Source organism: Cyprinodon variegatus, unplaced genomic scaffold (assembly GCF_000732505.1).
Source record: "Cyprinodon variegatus isolate N-32 unplaced genomic scaffold, C_variegatus-1.0 Scaffold347, whole genome shotgun sequence".
Classification (NCBI taxonomy): domain Eukaryota; kingdom Metazoa; phylum Chordata; class Actinopteri; order Cyprinodontiformes; family Cyprinodontidae; genus Cyprinodon; species Cyprinodon variegatus.
This window is the reverse complement of record NW_015150800.1, coordinates 667,748-695,277: the sequence shown is the minus strand read 5'-3', so window position 1 is coordinate 695,277 and position 27,530 is coordinate 667,748. Positions and strand designations below refer to the sequence as shown.

General features: G+C 37.2%; 1 protein-coding gene across 10 annotated transcripts in view; it reads right to left on the bottom strand.

The window, feature by feature from the left end:
• Positions 1–488: 488 nt before the first annotated feature.
• The window catches only part of LOC107091684 (catenin delta-2-like), a 196,579-nt gene continuing 169,537 nt past the window's right edge, over positions 489–27,530 (bottom strand). For 6 of the 10 annotated variants that reach the window (XM_015385752.1, XM_015385755.1, XM_015385751.1 and 3 more), the window contains 10 exons: positions 24,842–24,959; positions 23,048–23,230; positions 16,477–16,650; positions 16,033–16,183; positions 12,851–13,124; positions 11,150–11,243; positions 10,902–11,028; positions 6,492–6,620; positions 4,770–4,846; positions 489–2,711 (listed from right to left, as the gene is read on the bottom strand). In XM_015385752.1, the coding sequence (XP_015241238.1) occupies positions 2,448–2,711; positions 4,770–4,846; positions 6,492–6,620; positions 10,902–11,028; positions 11,150–11,243; positions 12,851–13,124; positions 16,033–16,183; positions 16,477–16,650; positions 23,048–23,230; positions 24,842–24,959 (1,591 nt within the window). In that variant the 3' untranslated portion in view covers positions 489–2,447. The remainder of the gene's footprint in view (positions 2,712–4,769; positions 4,847–6,491; positions 6,621–10,901; positions 11,029–11,149; positions 11,244–12,850; positions 13,125–16,032; positions 16,184–16,476; positions 16,651–23,047; positions 23,231–24,841; positions 24,960–27,530) is intronic. The other 4 variants (XM_015385756.1, XM_015385753.1, XM_015385760.1 and 1 more) reach the window with 1 other exon arrangement.

Below are 27,530 nucleotides of genomic sequence, written 5' to 3'. Positions count from 1 at the left end.
TGCTTCTTGTTATTCTTGGATAAAATTGTGTATTCTGACAAAACAGATATAGCAGCAGCTACACGTGGTTCCTCCTGCACTGCCATGTTGATTGTGCGCTCACAACCTTTGCTTTGTTCACAGCTGTATGTCCCGCCTAAAACCATAATACCGCAACGTGATTGGTCGACCCCTGCTGGGTCAGTTCTTGAATGAGTGAGGCAGGAGTGTTTTTGAATGCATGAATACAGAGAGAATTGGGGTTCTCCAGCAGGGCAACAATCCTAAAAGTTCTGATGGAGCTAAAATATAATTCCATTTAAGTGAGTTTGAAGGAAACAGTACAAAATAAATCAGTGCCCTAACTGATTCTTAGTGACACACTTCAAGAGAGTTGCTGCTGTAATTTCAGCCAAAAGTGTTGAATCAGTGGGGATAAATAAAAATGCATACAACACTTTTAATCTTTTATTTTCAGTAAAAAAAAAAAAACGTATCCTTTTCCTTACCTCACCCACATTGTGTGGCTCTATCCAGTAAAATTCAAATCCAAATACACTGAAGTTTGTTTTTTGTTACGTAACAATATGTGAAACACTTCAAGGAGTGCGAATACTTTAGCAAGGCGCTGTAGATAGTCCTAATGCTCCAGAGATATTTTGTGCAGTGTTAAAATACCGACACGTTGGTAATACTTGTCACAAATGTAGCACCTTATTGGCTTGATTCAGTGACAACCTGGAACCCTGGACCCTGGACTACGCTACCCCACATAGCAACGACATTACTACACAAAGTTGACATTTTAGTGTGTTGACCAGAAAAAAAGAGGTGAACAAAAGGCCTACATGTAGCTGTTATCTTTTTTTTTTTTTTTTTTTTTACAAGTCTTTTCTCATTAATGTTGCTGCTATAAGTGACATCCACATCTGCACATAAAAAGTATATATTTGCATTTATATAATATATATCCATACTCTATTAACAGATTTGTCTACCATGAAGTTAGAACTGCAACCCATCTCTCAGAAAAGTTTTTCCTTTTTTCGTTTTGTACTTCAAACATTGATTATTTTACAACACAGAAATCAACTAATTTGTACATCATCTGAGCGAGTGAAGCTCTGCCAGGTCCCACCGTCCCTCAGTGGAATTTCTTTTGACATTATCATATTTGTGGTTTTCTTCTTGTCAGTGCAAGTTGGACAGTTTTCATCTTGGTAAAACACAGTTTAGAAAAACCAAAGCATGTACAAACTGGCTTCGTCTGAACAGAGAAGTCGTTCAGCTGAACTTGGACCCTTTTGACGCACTCCTTGATGCCCTCTTTTTAAGCCGAGGGGATGTTACGCTTGTTTGGCACAGTTATATACACAATGTGTGACAGGTCGCTTGGAGTAAGGGTTTTGCCTCAACAACAAGGAGACATTTTACGATGTTGAAATGCAAAAGCTAGCCTAGAAAAATAAAGCAAGAATGTATGCCAGATCAGTCTCTCTTCAGCTCTTCTTGGCAGCTGTACTGTCTGCAAACAGCAGGGCAGTGAAAGGAGCACCGTGACCCAACAGTTCATCTCCAGTGTTTCACAATTGGACCAAACAGATGTCTGTGGTGTGAGATTTAAGTGCAGCTATTTCATATGATCTCAGGTGAGAAGGTGAGGCTGACCCAGTGGCAGAAAAGGGCCTAAACATAACACAGAAATAGTGCAATGTACAGTACACAATGCATCTCCGTCAATGTACAGTGGGACATCAAATACTATACATGGGAATTAAAAAAGTAGAAAGACATCAAACCAAAGAGAAAAGAAAAACATTCCATTCTTCCGCCCAGAGAAGGAGACACTTTGCTTAAGCCCAAACTAAAGTACGAGTGAAGTACTAAATGTCCTACAGAGCTGCCTCTTGTGCTTCGTATTACTACAAGCCACGTTACTATAGCACATATATACAGTACAGGTCACCACTTTCATGTAATCTCTCTTAACCTCCAGTTCTGGAGTCCACTTTCTTCTATCACTGTCATCCTTTTGATCTCCAGAGCATTTTTCCCAATACATTCTGACTCTTTTTCCATATCTGTCTCCTTTACGTATCCTTCAGGGGTCCAAGGTCCTCCTGCCAAGCTGAGCACTCTTTAAAACACTTGATCAGAAACTTAACACATAAACAAAATGTGTAAGATTGGTAGGTGGTGTGCATGCACATGCGTGGCAGCTCTTCCCGTCGCCCCCTCTCGTGCCTTCCTCAGACGTCTCTGAAAGGAGTGTCCTGTGGTAATGTCTCCATTCTAGTGCTCCAACCTCCTCCTCCTTTGTCCTGCTATCTATAATGCTACTCAGAAACTACAGGGGAGAGGATGAGGAGGGAGGCAAACTGTCCTCTCAGCTCTGACTCCAAACTTTAATTATCCCCATTCCCCCCATCATTCATCTTGTCCTCCTCCTCCTCCATCATTGTGTCGCTTCAGACCCAAGAGTCTGGTGAGGCTGGATAGTGGCTTGTTTCATAGTTGAGCTCACTGTAGGGTCGGGAGGCTGAGTAGAAGTCTACATAGTTTCCAGTTGACTTGAGTCCCTGTAGGTGCATGTTGAGTTCACCCTGCGGGGGGCGACCTCCTGCGTGAATCTGGCTCTCATAAAAGGCCTGGTCCTCATAGTTGCCGGTGTCGGGTGGGGGGGGATTTTGGAAGGGTGGATAGGGCTCTGCTGGTAAGCCTTGAGAAGAAACCTGGAAAGAGTTCAATCATTTATAAACAGCACAGTATAGTAACAGAAACTACAAAAGTTACATCTCTAACGCCTTGGATGCTAATCACTACTGTGCTGCTCTTTTTATTGACCTGTCAAAGGCTTTAGACATTGTTGATCATAATATACTATGTCAAAAGCTGCCAGATGTTAGTTTATCAGATCATACCACTGTATAAGCTGGTTTTCTAGTGATCTGTCAAATCACAGACAGTGTGTGCCAACGGGTTCCACTTAGGTCCAATCTAATTTCTATTTGTTACCATCACCTACATATAACTGATGCTTGTATACTTTTTTACACTGATAACACTGCTGTTTACAGCCACGGAAAAGCTGTTACTGGTGTGCAAAGGTGTCTGCAGTCTGACACTTTTCATTCTAACTTACTTCCTTTGAGACTAGTCACTCAGATAAACCTACAGGTCATTAGAGTTGGCTAAAGCATATAGAAACTGCACAGGACTTGACACTAAGCTGTCATTTTAATCAAATATTGAAAATTGAGATAAAACATTTTTTTTTCTTTACACATGGGACTTCCTTTTTTTCTGTACAAGAACAAATCTTTTTTTAATGACATTCCTGCCTCTGATTTATTACTGTTTTGTTATGTGTGTAGATGGTACCGCAACCTCACTGCATTTGCAGGATGATGTGTATCATGAAGCAATACAATTCTTAACTGGTTATAAATCTCATACTCATCACTGCAATTTCTTTTGTCAGGTGAGCTGGCCATCATTGTCAATCTGCTGTCTTATTCATTGGTATATTTTCATTTATAAAGCTATCCTTGGTCTGTTCCTGCATTACCTATCATACCAGTGGAAATATTAATGGATGCCGCACTTAAAAAAAACAAAAAAACACTGCCAAGATGCATAAAAGCGTATTTGCAATATGACAACATGTGAAAACATTCCAAGTGTGCAAACACGTTTGCAAGACATGGATGCATATTTAAAACCTGGATCACAATAACATGTTTTCAGACGTTCTCAAGCAAGCTTTTAACATAAATAATAAACAAAATAAAATTTTTCACACTTTTACTACCTTTTAAATAGCATTCTTTCTTATTTATATTGAATACATGAAATTTCCTCGAATCCATTGATTAATATCTTATTAAAACACAGTTCTATTGCACTTTGCGTAAAAAAACATGCAGGGCATGAACCAAACCTCTTGACAACCTGCTTTTAAGCAGATAATTGCAAACTACACCACTGGCATACATCATATTTGAACACATTTTTATTATGTCTTGACATTTTCAGTTTGGTACCACCTGCATGAAGGAGCCTTGTCATTTGTCTACAAAAAAACTAACTTAAAAATAACTTTAAAGAGTAAACCCTTTCTGTTTAGAACCTTTTTGAGCAAACATACCTTTTTTCCTATTCTATATTGATTTATCAGTTGCTTCATTGCAAAAAAAGTTAAATGAATCTGCCATATACTAGAATATCCATATCCTTTTTTTTTAATTTGGCCTTGTCACATTCTTCTACTTACGAATTTCTGCACTATAGTCTGCTCTGGTTACATACAAAGGTTTTTCAATTCAATTATTACACCTTATTATATTACATTTGTTATTTACACTTTTTCTGTGCTATTTAAAGTTAAAGAAGTGCTTATGTATTGCTATTCTTATAGCTCTTTGTAATAGTGAAATAATAGTTTTTGGGCATGATGGACACAATATTCGGCCTTATTTTAGTTACCAATTTGGTAATAAAAGCTGCTAGCAGATGGTGGTGTTGCACAACATTGCTTATGTCTGCTGACTCCTGTGCAAAAATGATTATCAGACTCAAAAAGGACCATGTAAACAATAACAGGAAAAAATAACATTCATTTGAAGATGAATGTCATGAATAGTAATAGTAGGTGATTAGGTGCCCATAACTAATTTGAAATAATTTATCATAAAATGTAAAAGTTAAAATCTTTCGAAAGAAAACTTGGCTTGATGTGTTTTGTAGGAGTAACTGACAGTTTTTTATTCCAAAAGGAAGACATTTCCTACCTGGTTATACTTTAGATCATCAGTTGGAGACACATAGGCTCCTCTATGTAGCGTCGAAGATCCACCAGAGATCTGACCTGGAGAGAGAGTGAGGAGACATTTGCTCTACATTGTTTAAAGGATAACAGGTAAGGGATCTGGGCTTTTCAAACTTGACAATTTCTGTGTTCAGTCCTGAGTATTAGTTTTCATTCAGGCAACTTTAAACTAAAAAGGTTAGTGCTTCAATGATTTTCCTTTTTTTCTTTTACTTATACTTAAAGAGAGATATAATTTCTACTTTGAAAGAGAATACTACTGTCATCATTCAGAGTGTGGCATCCTTCTGATGAGTGAGGAGAGTTTGAATCCTTTCCTCATTACTACAGTATGATCTTTAACTCACATTTTTATATGTGTGTATAAACACAGCAAAGTAAACATTCCCTTTATTCATTTTGAATCCATGTTTTCATTATATGAAAATCTACACATTTAGGCGTAATGGTTAAAGTGTTATTTTGGATTTTAAGGATTTTTTTTTGAGACACTGTAAGAAAAATGTCTTTTCCTTTTTTTATTTTTTTATTACGAAAGAGATATATACTGCATCGTCCGTTCACACATCCGGGCTGGAAGAGAGACTTTGAAAGTCCTTTGCTTTGTTCTGTAACTTTGCCTGTTTATCTGCCAGCAAACATTCATCAGAAGAGATTCCACTGTGAAACTCCTTAGAGACTTTGTTCCCCTGTTACCAACCGGTGAACTAACCATGCCTAAACTCAGGTTACCCGAGCAACTCTTAAGGGCTAAGAGTTGAGGCACCTTGGATAGAGAGAGATAGAGGATTGAAATACTGAGTGCTTGATGAGAGCCTGTAGTCCTGAACGTGATGGAAAGAAATTCCCCAATTAATCCAGACGGGTTAAATCCTTTGTAAAGCCTCCAGTCAAAGTGGGCGTGACTGAGTGTTGGCAGAGTGTTCTTAAGGCTTCGTCCTCCCCTTCGCCTTGGATCAGACAGTATGTCGGATTAAAGAGAGTTTTTATTTTTTTCCATTTAAAGTCACATGAAAGTCTAATGAGGTCTGGATGGCAGAACTTGGGCAGTAAAATAACAAGATTGCTTAATGTTAATTCATTACTTTCATTACATCCTTTATGGTTGTTGTAAGTGGTTTTATTATATAATCACTTAGCAGTGTGTCTTTATTAGTTTGAATAATAACAGTTTTTCTCTTTGGTTCTTTTTTATAGCATTAAAAGATTTATATTTAAGTGTTCTTATCTCTAGTTGAAAATCAGACCATTAAAAGTACCGTATAAAGAAAAAAAATCCTGGTTTTTAAAAATGTATAACAAGAATCATTCCCTGAGAAAGGTTAAAAACCGAACATTAGATTGAATTAAATACAGGTAGATTAAGTAATACATTAATAAGAGTGATTAATGAACTCTAAAATAACAGTTTAAAATCTCTATAGAGAATATACTTAAATTTTGACATGTCTTTACACAAACCCTAATTAACCCTTGTCTGCCTCCAGCTTCAGTTAGAGTAGAGATGTGAGGTCAGTGCTGATTTGCTGAACTGTTGGGGTCAAAACCATTAATCCAAAATGCTGAAGTTTTTTCCTAAACCCAGACAAACTGACAGAAGTATGATAGCTGACTTTCTTTCTAAAGCCTTTACCCCATAGGAGAACAGCGACACTGTGACAGACATACAAGATGGATTTCCTACCCGTCATGGCGTCCTTCCGGGACGTGTGCTCGCCCTTGTTACCATGGAAACTGGCATTGCCAGTCGACTCGTAGTCTGCCTTCCTCTCCTTCAATGCCATCATCTCTCTGGGGGAAGCGGGAGCACTCGCTGCTCACAAAAAAGATCATAGATTCACAAAAAGAATATCTTTACTCTTTATTCTAATATACATCAAGAGAAAAGAACAAAAGAAATGACAAGAGTGAATAAAACATTTTGGAAACATCTCACAATCGAAATGCCAGAAACTTGTTCCTTTTTGTAATCTTGCACAGTTTTATTTATCTGATTCTACACTGTACTAACTCACATAGCTCTGAGGCGTCATAGCAAATAAAAAGACAGACATACTTGCTAGTAAACCCAACAAAGATGCGTAACAAGCCTTACAATAAGTTACTGAAGCCACAAATCCCTGTGAAAAACGATAGAAAACTTTATTTGAGTGGATTTACTATTTGGGAGAACATTATGTCTGTCAGTTCATCTCAAATTAATGTAATACAAATTATGTTTTATTGTTTTGCTTTATTAAATTAATATGACCTTTTAGCAGCTTCTAAGCAACAGATGCAGACAAAGGTGTGTGAAATACCTTAAATAAAATTTACTTTTTGTACGATTGAGTAGAAAGCAATAAGGAATCCTCTAGTTTTCTGGTTAAACAATTCAAAGTTCAACATGTCATCCAGCCTAAGAGGTTCATCAATTTCCTTTGGAAGAGGAACAGATCACAGATCTTCCACTTTCTTAACAGTGGACATGGGGTTCTTTTCTAACTTCTTCAATATGACAAAAGTCATTGAGGCACCAGAATGAGAGAAGAGGCAAAGGACCATCATCGTTTTGTATGTAGAGGACACTAAGGACACTTTCCAAGCATAACATTCTAGTGCATTTGAACCTGAATTTGGAAACACTAAAGAAGAGTTTGACAAATTCCACATGTTAACATCCATGATTGTATGACAAAAAATATAGTTCTAAGGCACCGGTCCATCTAGCGTGCATCTGATTGTTGTTAAATTGTCGGCCTTGGAAACCCAAAGTTGTTTTTCTAACTCTCCAACCATCTGATTTGGAGTTTTGTTTGTCTCATTTATTAATCTGCTTACTGTGTGATGGTAGAATATACGTGGATCTGATTCCATCCAAAGGGCTACCACAAGAAGACAGACATGTGGCAATGATGGTAATGAGAAATGACTAGAATTATGTCTATAAAACTATAAAAGGAGTAGTTTGCTAAGACATTGTGCCATCTGCTTTTTTGCCGAAGTTATTTATTTTGAATGAACTTTTTTACCATACAAAGTCCTTGAAATATATATATATATATATATTAGCATTTTTTTTGTTTAAGATTTTGCTGCAGCAATAAAATACTTTTCTTAATTCTTACAAGGGACACTGACTGATTTTTCCTCTGTTTTTATGCCGTTTTCATCTAATGTGAACAGATTTAAAACTGGGTTACTGCTAAGGCTTCATTATGCCCCTGAGTTGGTGAACCTTATTTGACCTGTTGACCACCAGGTTATTTCAGATACATAAACACTGAGTCATCTCTACCACCTATTTAGTTTATTGCTCCACTATATGTTACTCTGATGGGCAGCAAAGACACTGAGCCACATAGGAGAGGATCTATCAGTTCATTGCCAAGTGCTTTCCTCTAATATACACATCACTGTCAGCAGCTTTGCACATAAAAGCAGCTCAGATTCTGTACCCATCATGTCTGCCACTTTATGTCTTCAGCATGCATTAATATAGTAAGCATTGATCCATATGCTCAAGTATGCTCAGCAGTATCATCACTCTATTGTAGCATCAGCTAGTCGTTGTTTGTCAGTAGCTGCTGTTTATTTATTTCTAAAGCTTCCTACACACAAAGGCACACTTATATCTCTCTGTGAGCTCAGAGAACCATCTGCACCAGCTTGTATGCATCTAAGCTGAGAAACAAAACAAAAAAATGTCAAATTAGAGACTGACTCTCAATTTTGAGACTTTATTGTTGGACAGGTTCAGACATAAACTTGCAAAAATGCTCTAGATATAATACTGTGTATTAAGCCTAAATACCTAATTTTAATAGAAGTTTTATTCCTGTTGCTACTGTTGCTTTACTGTTTTTATTAAATTCCTCTTTTTTTCATTGCAAGGCATCAAACAAATTCATATCACTTTATCTTTTTCACTTTTTGTCACAGTCCATTCACAAACCTGTTGAGATTTAATCACAGAAAAGCACATGACTGTGGAAGTGCAAATATTTTTTCAAAAGAAAAATATGGGATGTATTTGAAATGAACCTTTGTGCTTCTCTTGCTAAAATAACAAGAGTGCTTGAAGTTAGAGATATAGTCTGATACAAACTGAAGTCCTTCCCAAGAAGAACTGGTCTATATCTTGTCTTTTTATCCAACAATCTAAACAACAGGATTTCATTTAACATAAATAAACAGCAACACATTGAAAATAAAATTTCTATCTCTACGCAATCTCCTGTCTATATCATACCAGATACTATCCGATGTAGCCGTCTAGACTCTCAGGATGCAGGCTATGACAAGCATATCATATCATAACATGTGTTACTAGTCGTAAAAATGTAATTTCTGATATTGTTGATTTCCTTTTTTAAAGTAAAAATGTAATTTCAACTACTTCAGATAAATCCCCTGGATGCTTCAATAGTTTTTCTTCTTCCACTTCTATATATATCTGTTAAAAGAATACAAAAGAAACCCATTCAGTGGCTTTCAATCTATCTTCATGCCATAGATTAAAGTTAAGTTTAATCTTATATTTTCACAACATTTGTATAGGAATAAAGCATTGTTTTATTTCTTTTCATACAGGGTACTAACTGTCAATACACCCATCTGTGCTTCCTCGCTCTCCCTCTGTGTCAGTTAATCATTCTCCATGTAATTAAACAAACAAATGCCATAGATGATCTTTTTATGAGTTTATGCCTTCTGCAGTTATTTTAATTCTCATATATGTTTTGGCTGATAATTCGATAGCTGTTACCCTTTAGTTTTCAATAAAAGATGCAGTACCATGAACCCTGTGTAGTGTTTGTGTTGTTCTCACCATCGCCTTAAGGCGGTTTAATCTTAGAAGAAAACAATGGTTGAAATTAAAAATCTAAATCTTGCATTTTTGTATTAGTTTTAAGACACAAAAACATGTCAAAGAAAATTAACCTCTCAAAATGTGTTATAAATGGAAATTTATCACCATGTAAGGTAAATATTTTATATGATGGTCTCCTCAGAAATATGTGTAACACATTGTACTGATTAAATAACATCAAGACTGAACCTTTTTGCATCCATGCAGAGAAAAAAAGGGACGTCTATTTTTTTACTTACGGTAGTCAAAATGTACCATACTACTAAAGACTTTTACTTGGAACTGTAGCAAAAAGTGTCAACACAGAGAGACTGCATACTAAAAAGAATCACATGCTCATCATTTCCATTTCAAATCAAATCAAATACATTGGCTGTGTCCGAATGTTTGCCCTGATCACTATATACAGTAGGGCACCATATAGTGATTACTCCATTTTAGATGAGTGTCCAACTGTCTAGTGGATGAAGAAGTAGTGGAATCGAAATTTCCCACAATGCAACTTGAAAAGTAGGTATCATCCATGGTCACTAGACGAGGAGATATGTCCTAAAATTATGGGATTTGTTGTCACAGCAGCCTGATGTTACCATAGGCTGTCATTACCTGACAGCGGCGACAAATGACAAAGAGGCCCGCATGCACAATGTGGGGAGCGGAGACACGTGACCAACAGGGAGAGAAAAGTAGTGATCCTCTGTATAAGCAGTCAGTTACTGTAACTGAGTTCACTATAAAGTCCACTACATAGTCCCTGCTCTATTTAGTGATTGTGACGCCTTTAGTTTTTGTCATAAAGAAGATCTTAACCAGAAACTAAGGAAAAAAATCTTCAGACAACACTTTAAACACCTGTGAATTTTTGCTGCTTTGGTTTCACAGCAGTCGTCAGTGTGTCAGCCACCCCTGCAGTCTGGAAAGACTGAAAAGATCAAAGATGATGAACATTGTCAGGAGCTGTGATCATCATCATCATCAGTCCAGGTTCTGTAAGACTTTGGTGCCTCATATTATTCAAAAAACCTTTCCTCTGACAACACAAGGGCGGGAAAACTTTCTTAATGTGCATGAAGCACATATTTTACTTGACAGTGGAGTAATATGTCAGCAGTCGTTGTACTGTGAAGGTTAAAGAAGACTTGAGCTATAATGGAGCAGTGCTTCGTTGACTGGGCTCTACTGGTGGGAAGAAGGATGGGGCTTTTACGGGAGGATAAGAATGAACGGGAGGCGTGGACCCACCTGATCGATTGTTTGGGGAAGTGCGCACCGGAGAGATTGAAGGAGTGCGAGAGGAAGAGTAAGGTCGCTGTCTGTCTCGCTCTATCGTGGAGGACGAGCCCACAAAATGGTACTGTGAATAGCCATCCTGAAAGAAAGACGAGAAGGCAGACTTGCAGTTTTATTTTCAGCGCTCGGTCTATTAATAATCATCATGAAAAACATGTCTGATGTTTGAGTGGAAGGCATCCAGAGCCAACAGGCTGTACCTTTTTGTAAAGACTGCGGAGGTCTCTGTACTGCCACATGCTGTTGAGGACTTGGGACGCTGCTTTCACCACTTTGGGACTATGTCTGGGAATTCAGCAGAAAGCAAAAACACAATGTAAAGCTTGACTATCCTTTTGTTGTTTTGTGCACAAAAAAGTTAGAAGGTTACAGAAACAACACCACCACAATAAACAAATGCAGAAACAAAAGGCGGCCCTCTAAATCATCATTTGTTTCAAACACCAACAAGGAAATGTTTATCTTCTTTGCTGTGTCCTTAAATTGAACCGAGCCCAGACAGCATGATTGCTCTTTATGATGGATTAATTGGGCAACATTTCAATCTTCTTCCTCCAGGTTCTCACTCAGCTGTCTAATGACTTTGGGTTTAATTGGCTCATGTGACATTATCAGGGACAGCAAAATTAAACTTCATTTCTCCAAGACATTCGGTTAGTGTTATTGTTTCGAATTCAGGGAGATAAACCCTATACCAGATGTAGAAACTAGCAAATCAAATTTATGTTTCTTGTGTGACTTTAAAGCAATTTTTGTTTTCTAGGGAAATAAACTAAAACGGGTGTTTTATAGTTTGACATTTTCATTTCATTTTAAAGGCCTTTATAGTTATGGCAGATTCTTTTGAGGTTTTACCTCTTTTTACATATTATTTCTCTTGGAATAATACATAAATCAGTTGACGACCAACTGATGGTGGTCATAGGGACTGGTGGTGCCTGTGTATGGTAGCCTCGCTTCTGTTACTGAGCGCCAAGGCAGCTGTGGCTACAATGTAGCTTGCCCCCATCAGTGTGTGAGTGAATGGGTGAATGACTGAATGTAGTGTAAAGCGCCTCCATCAAGCCTCTTGACCAAGGCCTCCAATGCCGATATAAGGAACATACTAGTAATGCCCTATAAATGCCATAATTATGTTATATAAAAACATTTTAACATTGTTTGTATTTATAAGCAATACCGATGAAAATTTTAAAAACTACTAAAAAAATCCCTAAATATTCAAAATGAACCCTTTTTAGCTTCAACAATTTGTCTATCATGTTTTCAGGAACCTTATTTAATGTTTTTGATCCAAATAAGTTTTTTGACATCAAACATTATTAGTATTTATATTTATAATTTAATTGTTAACATTTATCACAGGATATTTATTGGGGTTTATTAATACCATCTTCTGAGGGGGTGTACAAAGTTTGGGTGGCATTTGTGGAGATAAAGCTGATAGCTTGAAGAAACATTTTTTTTTGCATAATTATAATATAATTTGTGAAATGTAACAGATTTGTTAACATATTAAGAAATATAATTAGAATATATTCTGTAAGTTTCAATAGCTAATTTTAACAGATTTTTGTGAAGTAAAGGGTCGACTGCGCATATTTGTGCATAAGCTCCACCCACTTTGGTCAATCATTAGGATATTGATGACAGTCTGCACCACCATGTTTCATTCGAACAAACAGAAAAATTCAACTACAACCACTTACAGAAATTCTAAGATTGTTTTAACTTAAAAATCAAATGAAAATGAACTAAAATGCAGAGTGACATAAAATAGCTCGTTTATTTGCCAAAAAAGGGTGATTTGGGGTGAGATAAACTTAAGTTCTGCATTACCCTGCACACCCTGTCATCTGGTTTGCTTTTTTCACCCAACAACACCTTCCCATTTGGCTTACTTATCTCCCTTGCTGCGGGCGATGCCGATGAGCTTTTCGATGCCGCCAGCGTCCCTCAGGGCTTTGGTATTCTCCATGTTCTTTGTTATGACCTCATGCAAAGCACAACAAATTGCAGTGATGGTGTCGTCTGACATGGTCTTCCCTGCCAGGACGCTGCTGTTGGTGCTCCCTCCTCCTCCTCCTCCTCCTCCTCCACCACCTCCACTGCTGGTGTTGTTGTTGTTGCTGCCTCCAGGTAAACGATGCACCAAGTCCCTCATGGCATATTTGCCTGGTTAAAGGTGACAGGGTGGACAAGGTTAAGTGGCAAACTGAATATAAGCTGCTTAAGTTTAAAAGGAAAAATAAAAAAGATATAAAACAAAACATTCCTAAATGTTAGAAGAACTCCAGGCAGAGCTGCAGGAATCATAGTTTTGAAATTACATATTTTTTTTTTACAAATCCACGTGGAAAGTGTTCTTGCTTCAAGCCTAGATAAGTCTGAGGTGAAACTTTGAAATTTATAATGAAAGAACAGGACCTCAGGTTAAAACTTTTAAAGGGCCCTCAAAAATCTGTTCTGGGAAAAAAAACAACATCCATCTTTAAAAAAGCCGACGGAAAAGCTTTTATGAGGCCAAGGAAAGGCTATCATTATTTGATGTAACATCGACAAATATTTAATATATTTATACTAATAGTGGAAAGACAAAGTGTATGTATGCCTAAAATATATTTCTATATATATGAAAAAAACAACATACAAAAAAGAAAACAACTGACACCCAGCTGATGAGAAGACATTACATGACCAAAAGTGACTGGCTTTAAAACAATAAAGTAAGATTTTAACAAAGTTTTGCTGAAAATTATAATTTCCATAAAGTCAGGAATTTATAATTAATTAAGAACGCACCAGAGTCGTCTTTATCATTCCATAGGGTGCAGTTGTATGATTTCTCTAAGAGACGACTGAATACAGCCCAGGCTCTATGGCTGCTGAATGGAAGTCAGATTTAACTCATTAGTAAAAGGCATTTCTCATGTTTCTGGACCAAAATATACTCTGAAATTCAATGCTCCCAACTTTGTTGGGAAACATCTGAACCGGGGTCCTTCCTGTTTTAACATTACTGCCATCAGTGCGCTTAAAGACATGAACTTGCAAGTTTAGAGCTGACAAACTAGTCCAACAGAACACTTCTTATGAATTAGAACTGATACTCTGAACCAAGGCTTCTCACCTACCATTAGTGTCAGACCTCACAAATGCTTTTCTAGAAGAATGGCCTAAAATTCCCTCAAAAACAAAAACAAAACCACTTTTCTGAACCGTGTGTTTAAAGAACTAAAGCTGTAGCTGCAAATAATTGCATGGCTTAATGACCCCAAAAGGTTAACAAAAGGATTTAATTTTTAGTCAGGCAGACAAATAATTTGGACATAAGAGTATTTCTTGAACCTCAAAATCAAGAAAAAAACAAACAAACTTGCATTAAAACCAAATTGCATAAAAGCAGATCTACACTCTTGCTGGTTAGGCTGTCATACACAAAAGGGAAGTGGCGGTCTAGTGGTTAGGGCATTGAACTAGGTTGTGAGTGAAATCCCCCACTCCCACAGACTGTTACTCTGGGTCCCTGAGCAAGACCCTTAACCCCCCACTTCTCCTCGGGCGCCGCACAATGGCAGCCCACTGCTCCCCAAGGGGATGGGTTAAATGCAAAGAAATAATTTCCCACTGGGATTATTAGAGTATATATATATATAAAAAAAAAAAAATAAAATAAAAAAAAAAGGGGGACATGGCCACATGCTCTGACACAGATGGACTACATCTCCCATGACACCCATGAAATCCTGTCAGGCATTTGTGGACATTCTGCTCTGTGGCTCTCATTCTGATTGGGTCATCACCCTAGGCGGGTGTTGAGAGGAATGGTCCTATTGAGGCCTAGTAGGCTCACTTTTAAATTATATGGTTTTTTTGATGGGTCCTACAGTACAGCTGCCTCTGTCTGCAATATTCCCACTTCTATAACCAAGCAGGCACTGAAGGTGAAGCTCTTAATCACGTTTGTATTACTGAAGTAATAAACAACAGTTGGCTTACAGCAGAGCTGCCAGTGCTGACAGTATTGATATTTGCAGCTGAGAGCTCTGTGATTCTGACCACACAATATGTTGTGCAGCAAAAGCAATTTTATTCTGTTCCAACTAAGGGGAGGATAATATGTTCCCTGAAAACATAGCTGCATGCACCGGGCCATCACAAAGGAAAATTTGACATTACAGCCTACATCCGCTGAGGACACGGATGGTCGCTTTCACGAACTAAGACATCACACAGTTTAGCTCAAAGCCAAAAGCACCGAAAAGAGTAAATAGAAAGATGCATGTGGTTGTTGCCATGGGGACCAGCAGAGAAGCAGAGTTTATTAAAGACATCAGTCAGTCTCCAGCAAAAAAAGAAAAAAAGAAAAATCTAGTATCAGGTGTTCAGTCTTGGCAGCTCTACGGTCTGTTTAAAGAGAGGAGCTTTGTGCAAACGGAGGGATGAATATTCCGAATGCTTTCCATTTCCATTCTTTGGATTTGATATTAATTCGGGAAAATATTACAGTAAAAAATTTCCTCCACAAGCTATAATCAAATTAAGCTGGCAAAATCTTACTGCTACACTAATTGTCTTCAGTCATATCCTGTTTTAGATTAGGGCAAAATTAAATTCTTTTTGTAGAAATAAAATGGGACATTTTGGAATAACTCTACCTACATATAGGAAGGTAAAACATTTCATGAACAATAATATATTTATACAATTAGCTCTTTCCATAAGATGATTTTTTTTAATAAAAATAAATATTCAAGAGGTGCAACCATACCTACAGCTCACGAAAGACATAAACAAGACACAAGATATCAGATTCATTAGAAATATGCAAACACAGACTTTAGCCATATCTGAGATAAAGCTGGACATATTTGTTTCTACAAATAGGATTGCTTAAGTAACGGTGCCATATTGAGCTTATAATAGTTTGCTAATCCTACCTGACCAGATAAAATTCCCCTTTGATACCAATTGCTTCATGGAAATGCAATAAATATTGCAGATTACTTACATATTTTCTTCAGATTCTCAATAAAAAAATTTTACGATTTGAGACTTCTGAGTCTGTGTTTGAAGCACTTACCAATAAGCTCCTTGTTCCGTATGTCCAGAGCCATGTTTCTCAGGGCAGTAGCTACAGCACAGACCACCCGGTCGTTGTCTATCCTCAGTAACTCCACCAGGATAGGTAGACCTTTTTCTTTGCGCACTGCAGCTCGGATGTAGACGGACCACTGGACAAAAAAGTGAGAAAAATTATAGAACAAATGTTGAACACAGACAGACCATTTGCTGATATCTGGAAATATTTCTGCCTGTTATTATTATTATTGTTATTATAAAAATCAATTTACTTATAAAAAGTCAAATCATCATTACTTATTTTGTCTTATACGTTTTGACAAAGGTGCTTCAGATCTAATTCATCTTTCCATTTAAAAATGTGCTGGATTGTTGAAGAATAGCATCCTTTTTCTTCTCCCAGATTCTGTCCTGTATGACAATGACACAGCCGCTGAGCTCTCACCTTCCAGCTGCCGGCGGCTAGGTTCTGCAGAGCCCCAGCTGCTCCCTCCAGGGTGTCTGGGTTGGAGCACTCCGACAGCAGTGTGAGGTAGGGCTTGACAATAGTGGGGTGCCACAACATCTGGATGCCTTTCGGAGGCTCAGCCAAGTCTGGAAAAGGGCCGACACCATCCCACTGTGGAAGATAAGGCATGCCTTAGAATGGAGGAGCATTTTGAATTTTGTATGAGGAGAAATTTGTGGGCCAGCAGGGCTCCCATGGGCAAAGGCAACAAAGGAGGAGGAGTGGATGTTAAAAGAGTCTAAAAAATTAGGTGACATTCATCTGCTGCCCAAACTGGGTGTTTTCTCAAATATTTAGAAGCAGCAATAATGTACTGATGTTCAGAAAATGTTGACTAAAATCACATCAGGTGTATTTCCTGCATAAGACAACCAAAACATCTGCATACACTAAACTGATTAACTATAAGTGCTTTAACACTTATAAGTTACAGGTAGATTGATGAACAGATACTGCTGCTGGAAAGGCTGGTTATATCCCGCAGCAGTGTGTTGCAGTGAGATTTATGCCCAATGTTGAAGCGTGGTCTGCGCTATGTTATTCCCCGCCACAAAGCAAGAGGGACAATCAGGAACTAGCTGAGGGTCTAGATACGGCCGAGGCGGTGAGGAAGTGGAAAAATGCAAGGGGCAAGTGTGTGCGACAACGGAGGGACATGAGGGCGAAAAAAAGGGGGATCCAGGTGGAAAAAGGGTCCCAGCGTTCTTGCACACCGCTCTCTTCTAGCGGGTCCATCTTCACTTGTCGTTTTCCACAGTACAAACAAAACAAGCCGGTAAGGAACCAAACAGGAGACGCATAGAGTAGAGCGGATGTAGATTTGACCAATCAGATGTCTCCTGTCTGCGGCACTGTCTGGGGTCACCTACAATTTTGGAGAGGTGCAGCAGACTGTCTGTGCGTTCACTGTGACACACACACAGTCGAACTGGTTTCTGATTATAAATCAGCATTTACTCTAAATACAGCTACCTCAGAAGGTATTTTTATTTTAGACCTTTTACTAGCCTTACACAAGTAAAAACGTTTATTTCAATGCATAGTGGCTCTAACTCAGTTAGAAAATATGGTTAGTGTCTGTGTATAATGTTGAATACCACAGATTCCCAAATGTATTCAGGTATGAGCTTTGGCTGAGCTATTCTAATAGACGAATATTATTTGATCTAAAGAATGTTTAAGTTTGTTGTCCTGCTAGAAGGTGAACCTCTGCCCCAGTCTCACGCTTGGGGACTAAATCTAACAGGTTTTCACGCATAGCGGCCCTTAATTCACCTCAATCTTCCCAACAGCTCTGAATCCCACAGCATGATGCTGCCACTAACATTGCTAAGTTGAAAATTTAGCTTTCTATTGCCCTATGACACCACCTTTTAGCTTCCAGTATTATTTGTTAAAATAAAAAAAGTATAATTAACCTTCTATTACACTAGTATAAATGACTTTATGTTGGCCTGAGCTTGTCTAATATGCCAACATTCTGCAAATATTACTTAATGATAGAGTTGTCTAAAGTGATGAAACACATTGTTAATGTCACTCATGTTTATCAAGATGATGTAGCTTCAACTGTGAAATAAGCATCAATCAGACAAAATCTGAGTGACAAGATGCTGGTTTTTCATTTTAGTGCTGGTAGTTTTATTTTTAATTAATTTCTTAGGGGGTATTATTTATTTAAGTTTAATATCTGCTTATACTATTTCCAAATGAGTGATATATGTGATAACATCTGTTACTGAATGTAAGTCTGCCAAACACTGCTGTCCATCTTTGCTGCTCCTCGTGTGTTTAATCTGATTATGCTACAACACCCTCTTTATCGTCTCCTATCTCCTCCTTTTCTGCTTCCTCTCCCTTCCTCTGCTCTAATTGCCCCGCTGTTGATGGAGTTTTGTGCTCCTCGGCACACTCCCTAATCGCTGCTTCTTGGTAATCGCCCACAGCTGCACTAAAGTGGAGACACACAGACAGAGGGTAGAAAGTGAAGCTTTTTTCATATTTTATGATCTGTCTCTATTTCAATATGATCAATAGGTCCACCATCTCCACAAAGGCAGACGTTTGCTTGGAGTAAATTCTGCAAACAGACGGTAAGGCAAAGGCTGATATTAAAATATAGTCCAAACTTGTTTTCATAAATCTATCCCTGCCAGATTCAGAAATGATAGACAGAGGGATGCATGCAGGGAGGATGAGCAAATCACACTCCGGAAGTGGTGGGTTTTCAGTCCCCACAGCTACCCTGGAAGTGGTAAAAGACGTCCTCCACTCAATCAGAATGATTCTGATTGCTCATTAGCATGACAAGAGGGTAGAGCTCACAAATCTCTGGTTCTACCTCTCAGCTATGTGGAGGATAAAACTAAAAGAATCCAGAGAGATATGGGCCATCAGCTTTCTAAAAACAAATCAGAGCACAGGTACTGAGCACACAAAACTAAAATGCAATGTGATTGCATACAGTGCCTTACACAAATAAGCATACTCATGAAATAAGCTCAGACTTGCTTGTGCCTGATTGTGGAAAGAAATTGATTGATTGTCTTTGTTGATCTCACAGTGGATACATTTACTCATTCCATCAGCTCAAATAGTCAAAGAAGAAGAATGTGCCAAAAGAAGAAAAAGGAGCATGGGATATACACAGTAAACACAGTCCGTCCACATATGACAGTTTTTTTTAGTTTTTTTTTTAGTATGATTACTATAAAAACTTATTTCACATAGTGTTTAATTAGTATATATAAAGATGGATATTTATATTTATATATAAATATTGCAGTGGATGTCAAATGTAGACAAACAGGTTATTGCACAGGGTACCAAATAGTTAACTGCACATTATCCATTGCCCAAGTTATTGCTATTATAGTGTCGCATTGTAGAGTCTGAAAATTGAGATGTAGTTCTCATTTTATTTTCTCATATTTGGGACCTCTTGTTTTGGATGTGCCTAAAAAAAATCAGTGTCTTTAAATGTCAACCCATAATTAGAATATACATAAATTAGAGATATAAAATATGAATATATATACTAGATGCAACAGCAGAAAGGTCATGGATATAATCAGTTAGATTAAAAACAAGCTTCAAATATCTTACATAGCTCCAACAAGAAGGCAAAAAGAGTGAGATATAATTTTACTGGACTAAACATATAGTTAATTTCAGAAGAGGTCAAGAGGCCAGCGGTAACTGATGAGACTGAAGGGATTCACATCTGAGATAAGAGAATCTGTTGACAGGACATCTGTCAGTCATGCCCCTCACACATCTGGTTGACATGAGAGAAGAAATACTTAAGAAGTCTGTTTAAAGTTTTACTTTTTAAAAGCTCTATGACATTCTAAAAGTGCTAAACTATAGAATTACATCTATGTAGAAAATAGAACACAAACCTAAATTTTTTGTAAAAATTGCTACATAGGTATAGTAGTTTACTAGTTTTAAATGATGAGAAGAATGGGGACTGGAAACAGCATCATTTTACAATAAATTATTCACAGGATTAAGTAAAAACCTGTTTATAACAGCCAAACAACAAGAATCATTTATGGACTGAACAGATACTTCTGAGACCGCACAGAACACTGCTATATACTAAGTTATTTAATGAAATTTCCACACACAGCAACTACTGTACAGGATAAATCCCAGTTTGCAATAAACATAATAAAATCTTAATGGCCTTAAAGGGCAGAAAAGAACATTAATGTGTCATTAAAAAGTTGGTTTTAATTAATATTTTGTGATATTTAATGTTAATGTGAAACAAGAGGGGAAAAATTATGTAGGAAAGAAAAATCAAGGACGGAGAGAAAACGGGCAATAAAAACGTTTGCCCTAAAGAAAAAAACATATTATTTGAAACACTCTTTTTACATTCTTATTGATAATTTTTATCTTGTTCCAGTTAATAGTTATCCTTCAAAATATGCTCTAAAATGCATTTTGGTTTGAGTCCTATCAATGAAATGGAAAGATGAGGTAAACACAGCCAACCTGTAATCAGTCTTCATGTTTGTTTGTTCCCACCTAAAGACATATCTTCCTCCTTTAGTTTCCTCAGCAGGATCCCTGGTCCTGATGCCCTGTCTAAACTGTTTCTACACACAGACACTCAGAGGAGACCTTTCTAAAGTCTACGCAGGTAGCCCCACATCCCCATTTGTTTCAGTCTGACTTTATTTTAAGATGTCAGTAATCCCTTTGTTAGTGGTGCACAAATAAGAGGAATGCCACACATGAGGAGAAGTCATCTCAAAACTCATTACATATCTTAAACGTTCAGTTTGTTATTTAGAAAAACCATTGACTGAAAGATGTGGTGATGACTGTTTATTCTCGCTGTGTGTTATTACATCGTTTTAGCTTGTACATAAGGTGAACTCCATTTGAACTTAGAAGTTGAAACAGTTGAGCTGTACATCTGATCAATGAAATTGAACACCCCCTAAGAACCAGATGCCCAGGCTAAGCCTGGGTTCTATTGTATAATTAATGCTAATATAAATGCTTAAATGTAGTGAAAGTTGCAGTATTTCCTCTTTTAGGAGCTTCAATTTTATTTTATGGACTGGCACAGATAGCACAACTCCAGCTCAACTTTAGAGTTTTTTGCTATTAGATGCATAAAATACAGTGAAATGTCTTGCTATTAACTTGTATTAGTAATAGTGAGCATGGTGCTCAATCCAACTGTTTTTCTGCCTCGGATTAACAATGTACTTTTCTCCGGTATGACTCCTCTGCTAGATCAGAGCCCCGACTTCAGAGACAGATAGGACACAGATCCTTCACAGATAAAAATCTGCCTTACGGTGCTGTGAGGATAAAAGGCTCATTCTTTTCTTATTTGTAAAAAACAACACAAGGAAACACTTAAAACTAAAGCTGAAAATGGAAAAAGCTAAATTAAAAAGTTCAGTTCTTTTAAAGCCAGTCGGTTAAATTCATACAAATTTGTATAAATTGAATAAATTCAACCAGAAGAAATGCAGTTTGCGTATAAATTGTTAATATTTATATTTCATATATTGCTGGATTATAGAAGTTTTTACCTTGACTTTTTACAATAAAAAAAACAAAAAAACCTTGGCTACTGTTCGCCTCCTCTTTGCATTGCTATCACTATTCTTCAGGGTCTGTGTGTTTGGAGCTGGTGATGCTGATGTTGACCTTGCCTCTTAGACTAGAGTAGCAATCAGTGGTTGAAAGCATGAAGCCTGGTCACCTTCACGCTTATAGTCTATCATGTATGTTTGATCACTGTGCAAATAATATGCTGCCCTTGTGTTGTTAGAAGATAAGATACATCCATGTAATTTATTGAGTAATCCCATGCTTATTGGAGCTGGGTCATAGTGGTCATAGCTGGTTGTTTGCTTCTGTGCTAATACAGTTAAATATCAAGTTATGATCTCCACCATTATTTTCTCCTTCGCTGCAGCTCTGTCCCTTTTAATCCTGCATGTGGACAAAGTGACTCCCTCTGCTACAATTACTCCAACACTTTTTACTTTCTTTTCAAATGTATAGAAAAAGATGAAAAATCGACCGAGTACTTAAACATACGGGTAAGAGACATACACTCATTACCAGTGTGAATGTCATTAATTTAATTTCTTTTAAACCATTTCTTTCCATGGTGGAAGGATTATACAACTCTCTGCTTTACTGACTTATAAATAAAAATGAATCAAAGCACACATAATGATTTTTGGGAAGGCATCAATCTCTGCCAAACTACTAAGCAACAGACAAGGTGCTACAGTCGGCTTAGTGACAGATTAGATACAATTTTAGATTACCACATCTGATAAAAAGAGTAGGGAATATAATCCAAAGAACTTTATTGATGTCTGTATGAGTGGCGTAAAAGGGGCGGGGCTTTCCCTTTATAATTTTGACTGTATGAAAGAGAACCAACAGCATATTCCCACTTGAGAACCTACTTCTTATTGGAAAAGCATCAAAGTTGTATATAGTATAATCATTCAGATAGATTAAAGATCAAAATAATTACATATGCACCTATATATTGCCAGTGAGATCATATGTAAAGCTCTGATCTATAGTGTTTCTACCTGTTATGGGAAATGTCTCAAGGATCATACACAGTCTTGGTTAATTGACCTCATTGACCTTTACCTTCTGTCTCTGCTTTAAAGGTGGAGTCATTTGTTTGAGGTCTTTATAATCTCCTGAGTTGAAATCATGGTGCCAAAACAAAGGGTACAACATATCAGGTTTAGTCCAAACCCTTTTTAAAAAAAGCATAAACAGTATGAAATCATGAATATGTCAAGAAGAACCTGAAGGCTGGTTATGAATAAATAAATGCATGTGTGAAAAGACGCAGCATATTATCCGGTAGAGACCAAACACTAATCATGAGCTGCACTTAATTGAAAAGGAGAGAAATCTGCCTTAAAAAAAATAAACAATTAACAAAATAAAGTTTCTAGTTAGTATAAATAAGTAATGATTCTGCTTATTTCCTCACCTGATCGTGCCCCTTCTTTTTCTTCTTCTTCTTTCCCCAACACCCAGAACTCTCTGCGTCCTTGCCACCGGTGTCGCACAACAAGCCATCCAGCTCCTCAGAGCCACCCTGCTGGTTGTGCGACGTCTCTGCAGCCAGACGGTACGACAAGTTCCTCAGGATGCACACGCAGTTCTCCACAGTCTGAAGGAGAAAAGGTTAGACGGGGAAAGTAAGGACGAGACAGAGATTTAAATAAAAGGCACTGAAAAACAGTGTGAGCCCTGCAGCAGAGACACTGTGTGCAGTGTGGCCTATGGGCATAATGTATGCAGACACCTAAACTAATCCTATTGTTGGGAGAGGGTAAACAGTCGACAGTCACTGACTTTGATCTTTCGGAGGATAAAAAAATGACTTCCTTCAAAGAATCTTTTGCTCTCCAGAGAAAAGCATCCCCTCAGAATCCAAACAATAATTCAAAAATAACAGTGACTCATCAAACACACGGAGACAAAATTACTTTCATAAAAATGCTCTACATAGATGCAGAACTGATGACATTTCCGTGGCACCAACAATTTACATCTTTAAAGCAGATATGTCAAAGTCATGTAATTTATCAGGCTCTCAAGAGCCCAAACAAAAAACAACATATCAGGTCATAAACTAGAGGAACATGCTGTTTTAAAGTGGACCAATCAGCTAAAACTGCAAAATAAATGGGAATACAGTTATAACATTAGCACAGCGTGTTTGATGTAAATGATATAGTTGAATTTAAAGTTTCATGTTTTATAGAGCTGCTTTTGACCTAAACATCTAATAATGCTGAAATGGCCTGATTTATAGTCGAATTACATTTGCATTTATATTCAAAACATATGTAACCAATTTAGTCATGTAAACAGAACAGAATCAGAACAAAATTAAACTAAATACATTCTAATTTGGTTCAATTTTGTTCATCATGACAATTGGATTCAAGCTAATTTTGCACAGTTTCTGTCTTAGTTAAATAACACGTTGCTGTCATTTTGCACATCTCTGATGTTGGTGTTATTTTAAAAAAATCCAGCAAATCCAGAAAATTGCACTGTGTGACTGACTTTGCAGAAATCCGTTATACTGTGCAGGCACAGTGGAAGGAAAACACTCTTACTTAAATTAAGAAATATCAAACAGAACTAAATTCAGTTAAGAGGCCAACTGCTGTTGTTCGAGAGGACAAGTCTAACTTTTGTCAACATGAGGTTTTCTTTTCAGGATTGCCTAAGTTTAACTCCATCTTTCCATCAACTCTTCCCAACATGATTCTACCACCACTATGCTAAACAGCTATGGCTTTATGTGTATAGGGTAACTTAACGTATGCTTCAGTCGAAACATTTATCCTTGGACTATTTTGTTTCCTTTAGGGTGCTTTGTATTTACTTCCATTAATATTTCTAGAAAATGAAGTAGCTTTAAGTATACTTCTAATAAAAATCACAACTAGAAAAAACTTCCCACTGTTTCCCAGTGAGATATGCTATGTTTAAGGTAGTGTTAGTTTTCTGCATACACAGCATTTTGCACATAGTCTAAAAAGACAAGATTTTTTTCTTGCTCATCTTCTATAAGGGACATTTTTGTGAAGAAAACTTTTGCAAAGTGCTGTTTCTCGCTCATGTTTATGAATGTATTATTTCACTGCATGAGAGTGATGCGCACAATGCTGATGCACAAGCACATAGTACCCTACTGATGCAGTATTGAATTATGTTATTAGTAGCATGTATAGTGTAGTGTGTTATATGTGTTATTTTTTTTTACCTTGCTGTCTATCTCACTGCTCCCCAGAGCGGTCTGGATGACGTAAAGCAGAGCATCGGTGAGGCCCTCGCACTCCCTCATCCTCCTCCGAGCTTCCTCCCCAGCAGAACTCACATTCCTGTTTCACACAGATACCAACACATAACTTCACACACAAGTTCAGTTTTGCTTCTCATGACATTTTACAAACAAGAAGGAAAAGCTCTAAGTAAAAAAAAAAAAACTTAATTTTCAGATGTTCCATGGGTGAAGACAACCCCTAGAGAAATCTTAGTTTTTCCATTTAATAGGTTCTGCAAGTTGAACTCGGTGGAATCAGGGATACAGCTGTCAACTTCCTACATAATTTGCTTCAAAGTAGAATCGGCAATTTGTTTGTATCCATAGAGTTGATGGGTAAATTAATACAAAAAGCTGTCAAGCTTGGATGATGAGCACAGCAAACAGGTCGGAAAACATTAGACCTACCTGCTGTTCAGCAGGAAGCAGGATAATTAGCCTTATAGGGATTAAACCAAACCCCCTGATAAGGATATGGAGCAGGATAACTAATGAAATATTTGAATTTAAAACACACAAAGTCAAAGTTTCTACATGTTTTTAATATAAAATGTACAACTTTTTTAAAATAATATATTAAGACCATGGATCAATGAATAGGTAGATGGATGATATCCATCAATAATCACAGATGTATGAGGAATCTGAAAGGTTTGACATGAAACCTAGTACGAAGCATAAAAGTGTTGTATTATTCTGTTCAGGTATGGAAGCATCTTTTCATTCTGACAGCCTCAGTTATTTTCCACAGTCAAATAACTTCCTCAAAAATGGAGGTTGTGGTAAATTGTTCCGTTCTGAGTCTGCATCCCCTCTGGCTGTTTTTTGCTTCAAATTGTGATGCAAGTTCACTGGATAACAAACAAACACACACACACAAACACACTTTGCAGGACACTGATAGAAAGCTGTAAACCTCTGTTCAGTGAACAGCATGACAAAACCAGAATAAACAGGGACTTTAATAACCAAATCATAACAAACAGAATCTACCTTTAACTGGCATTGAGTAAATTAGTTCTCTACTTTCTCTCCTATCTATTAATAGGCTGAATTTAATTACCCCCAGTCGGTTAGAGGTAATGAATTCCAATGGAGAGATTCCTTTCCAAAGCAGCCAAGCTGCAGATTATCTCTCATTATTTGATCTTCAGGCATAAAGGATCGAAATAACAAGGCGTATAAGAAATTACACTGCACAGATAATACTGTTGCTAAAAGTGAGGGTTTTTTTTCACAGCAGTTCTGATTTAACTCCTAATGTATGGCTGCAAAAGCAAAGAAAACACAAAAGAAGTATGTCTGAGTGACTAATCTACAGTGCCTTACAAAATGGATTCTTAACAAGGTTAGATTTGAGTAAAATAGTTTTTTACAATTGGCAGTGGTGCGCTGTCCTTTTGGTAAATGGTTGTACAGACTTAAAAAAGAATGCATGTAGTACTTTCTGGGGTCTGTTTGCCCTCTTATTCCATAAAAATTAAATTTCCTCTTGGCAGTGTTCTGGAAAAAAAAATGCTGCCATATTTTGATTTCAGGGTTGAAAAGTGTGAATATAATAGTGAGTACCACTGATGATTCAGAGCTGCCATGGCTAGCCTTTGTAATGGTAGATTTCTCATTGTAATGCCAGAAAAGGACCTCTTACTTACCTAAATTAACATGTGTGTAATTTAAGATTTTCTTTGAAAGCTCTAAATAATATATAATCAACAATAATAACACAGTTTAGGTATATTCTTACTAAAAATTTTAGGAGGGATGAAAAAATTATGAATATTTTCATCAGTATCCATGGAGAATATGAATATTTTAAAAGCAATATGTTAACTATTTGTGCTACATTTTCATTGTTCATTTTAATTGGAAATGTTTTTTATACTCCAGTAAAATTCAAGAGTCTCCTCTTCTATTATAATGTATATGGAGGCTGAAACATTTGAAAGATACCGGTCTCATGCAGTGATTCCTAACCTTTTACAGAAGCCACCTTTCTGACACCAATTACGATCCTCCACTCTCTCAATACCCCCCTCCTTTATAATAATTAATTCCAGTTACTCTTCTGTGTATGCACACACATGCAATCTCACACCCACCATAATTATTGATGCATTCATGATAGTGGACATGTATATGCAGACATCAGCAGGAAATCTTCTTTTATTAACCATTTCTTTCTTCTTAATATGACCATATTCATCAAAAACAAATGGTGTGTTTGTTTGCTGCAACTTCTGCACAGGGATCAGACATCTGCTACCTGAAATCTTACACAGACTTGCTCTTACTGTAACGAGAGATTGAAATCTGCTGTAAACCTGTTGTTGTTGGCCCTTCTGAAATTGATAATAGTGAATTAGTTGGTCAAATTTGCCTTGAATTTCTTTCAAATCTTGTCACATACGTACCTTTTCCAAACTCAGTACTTCAGTTTGTCCCCATATTAATACAGGTCGTGTTTGATGCTAAGGCATTAAATACTTCGGCCAGACCCTGAGATTACAAGCCCACCTATAAGGGCCCCCTGACCTCCACCATGCTGGGTATCACTGCTCTAATCATTAGTTTGGGACAGTAGGTAAGGAAGATCACTATATTACAATGTATAAAGGATCAGATCCTGTTC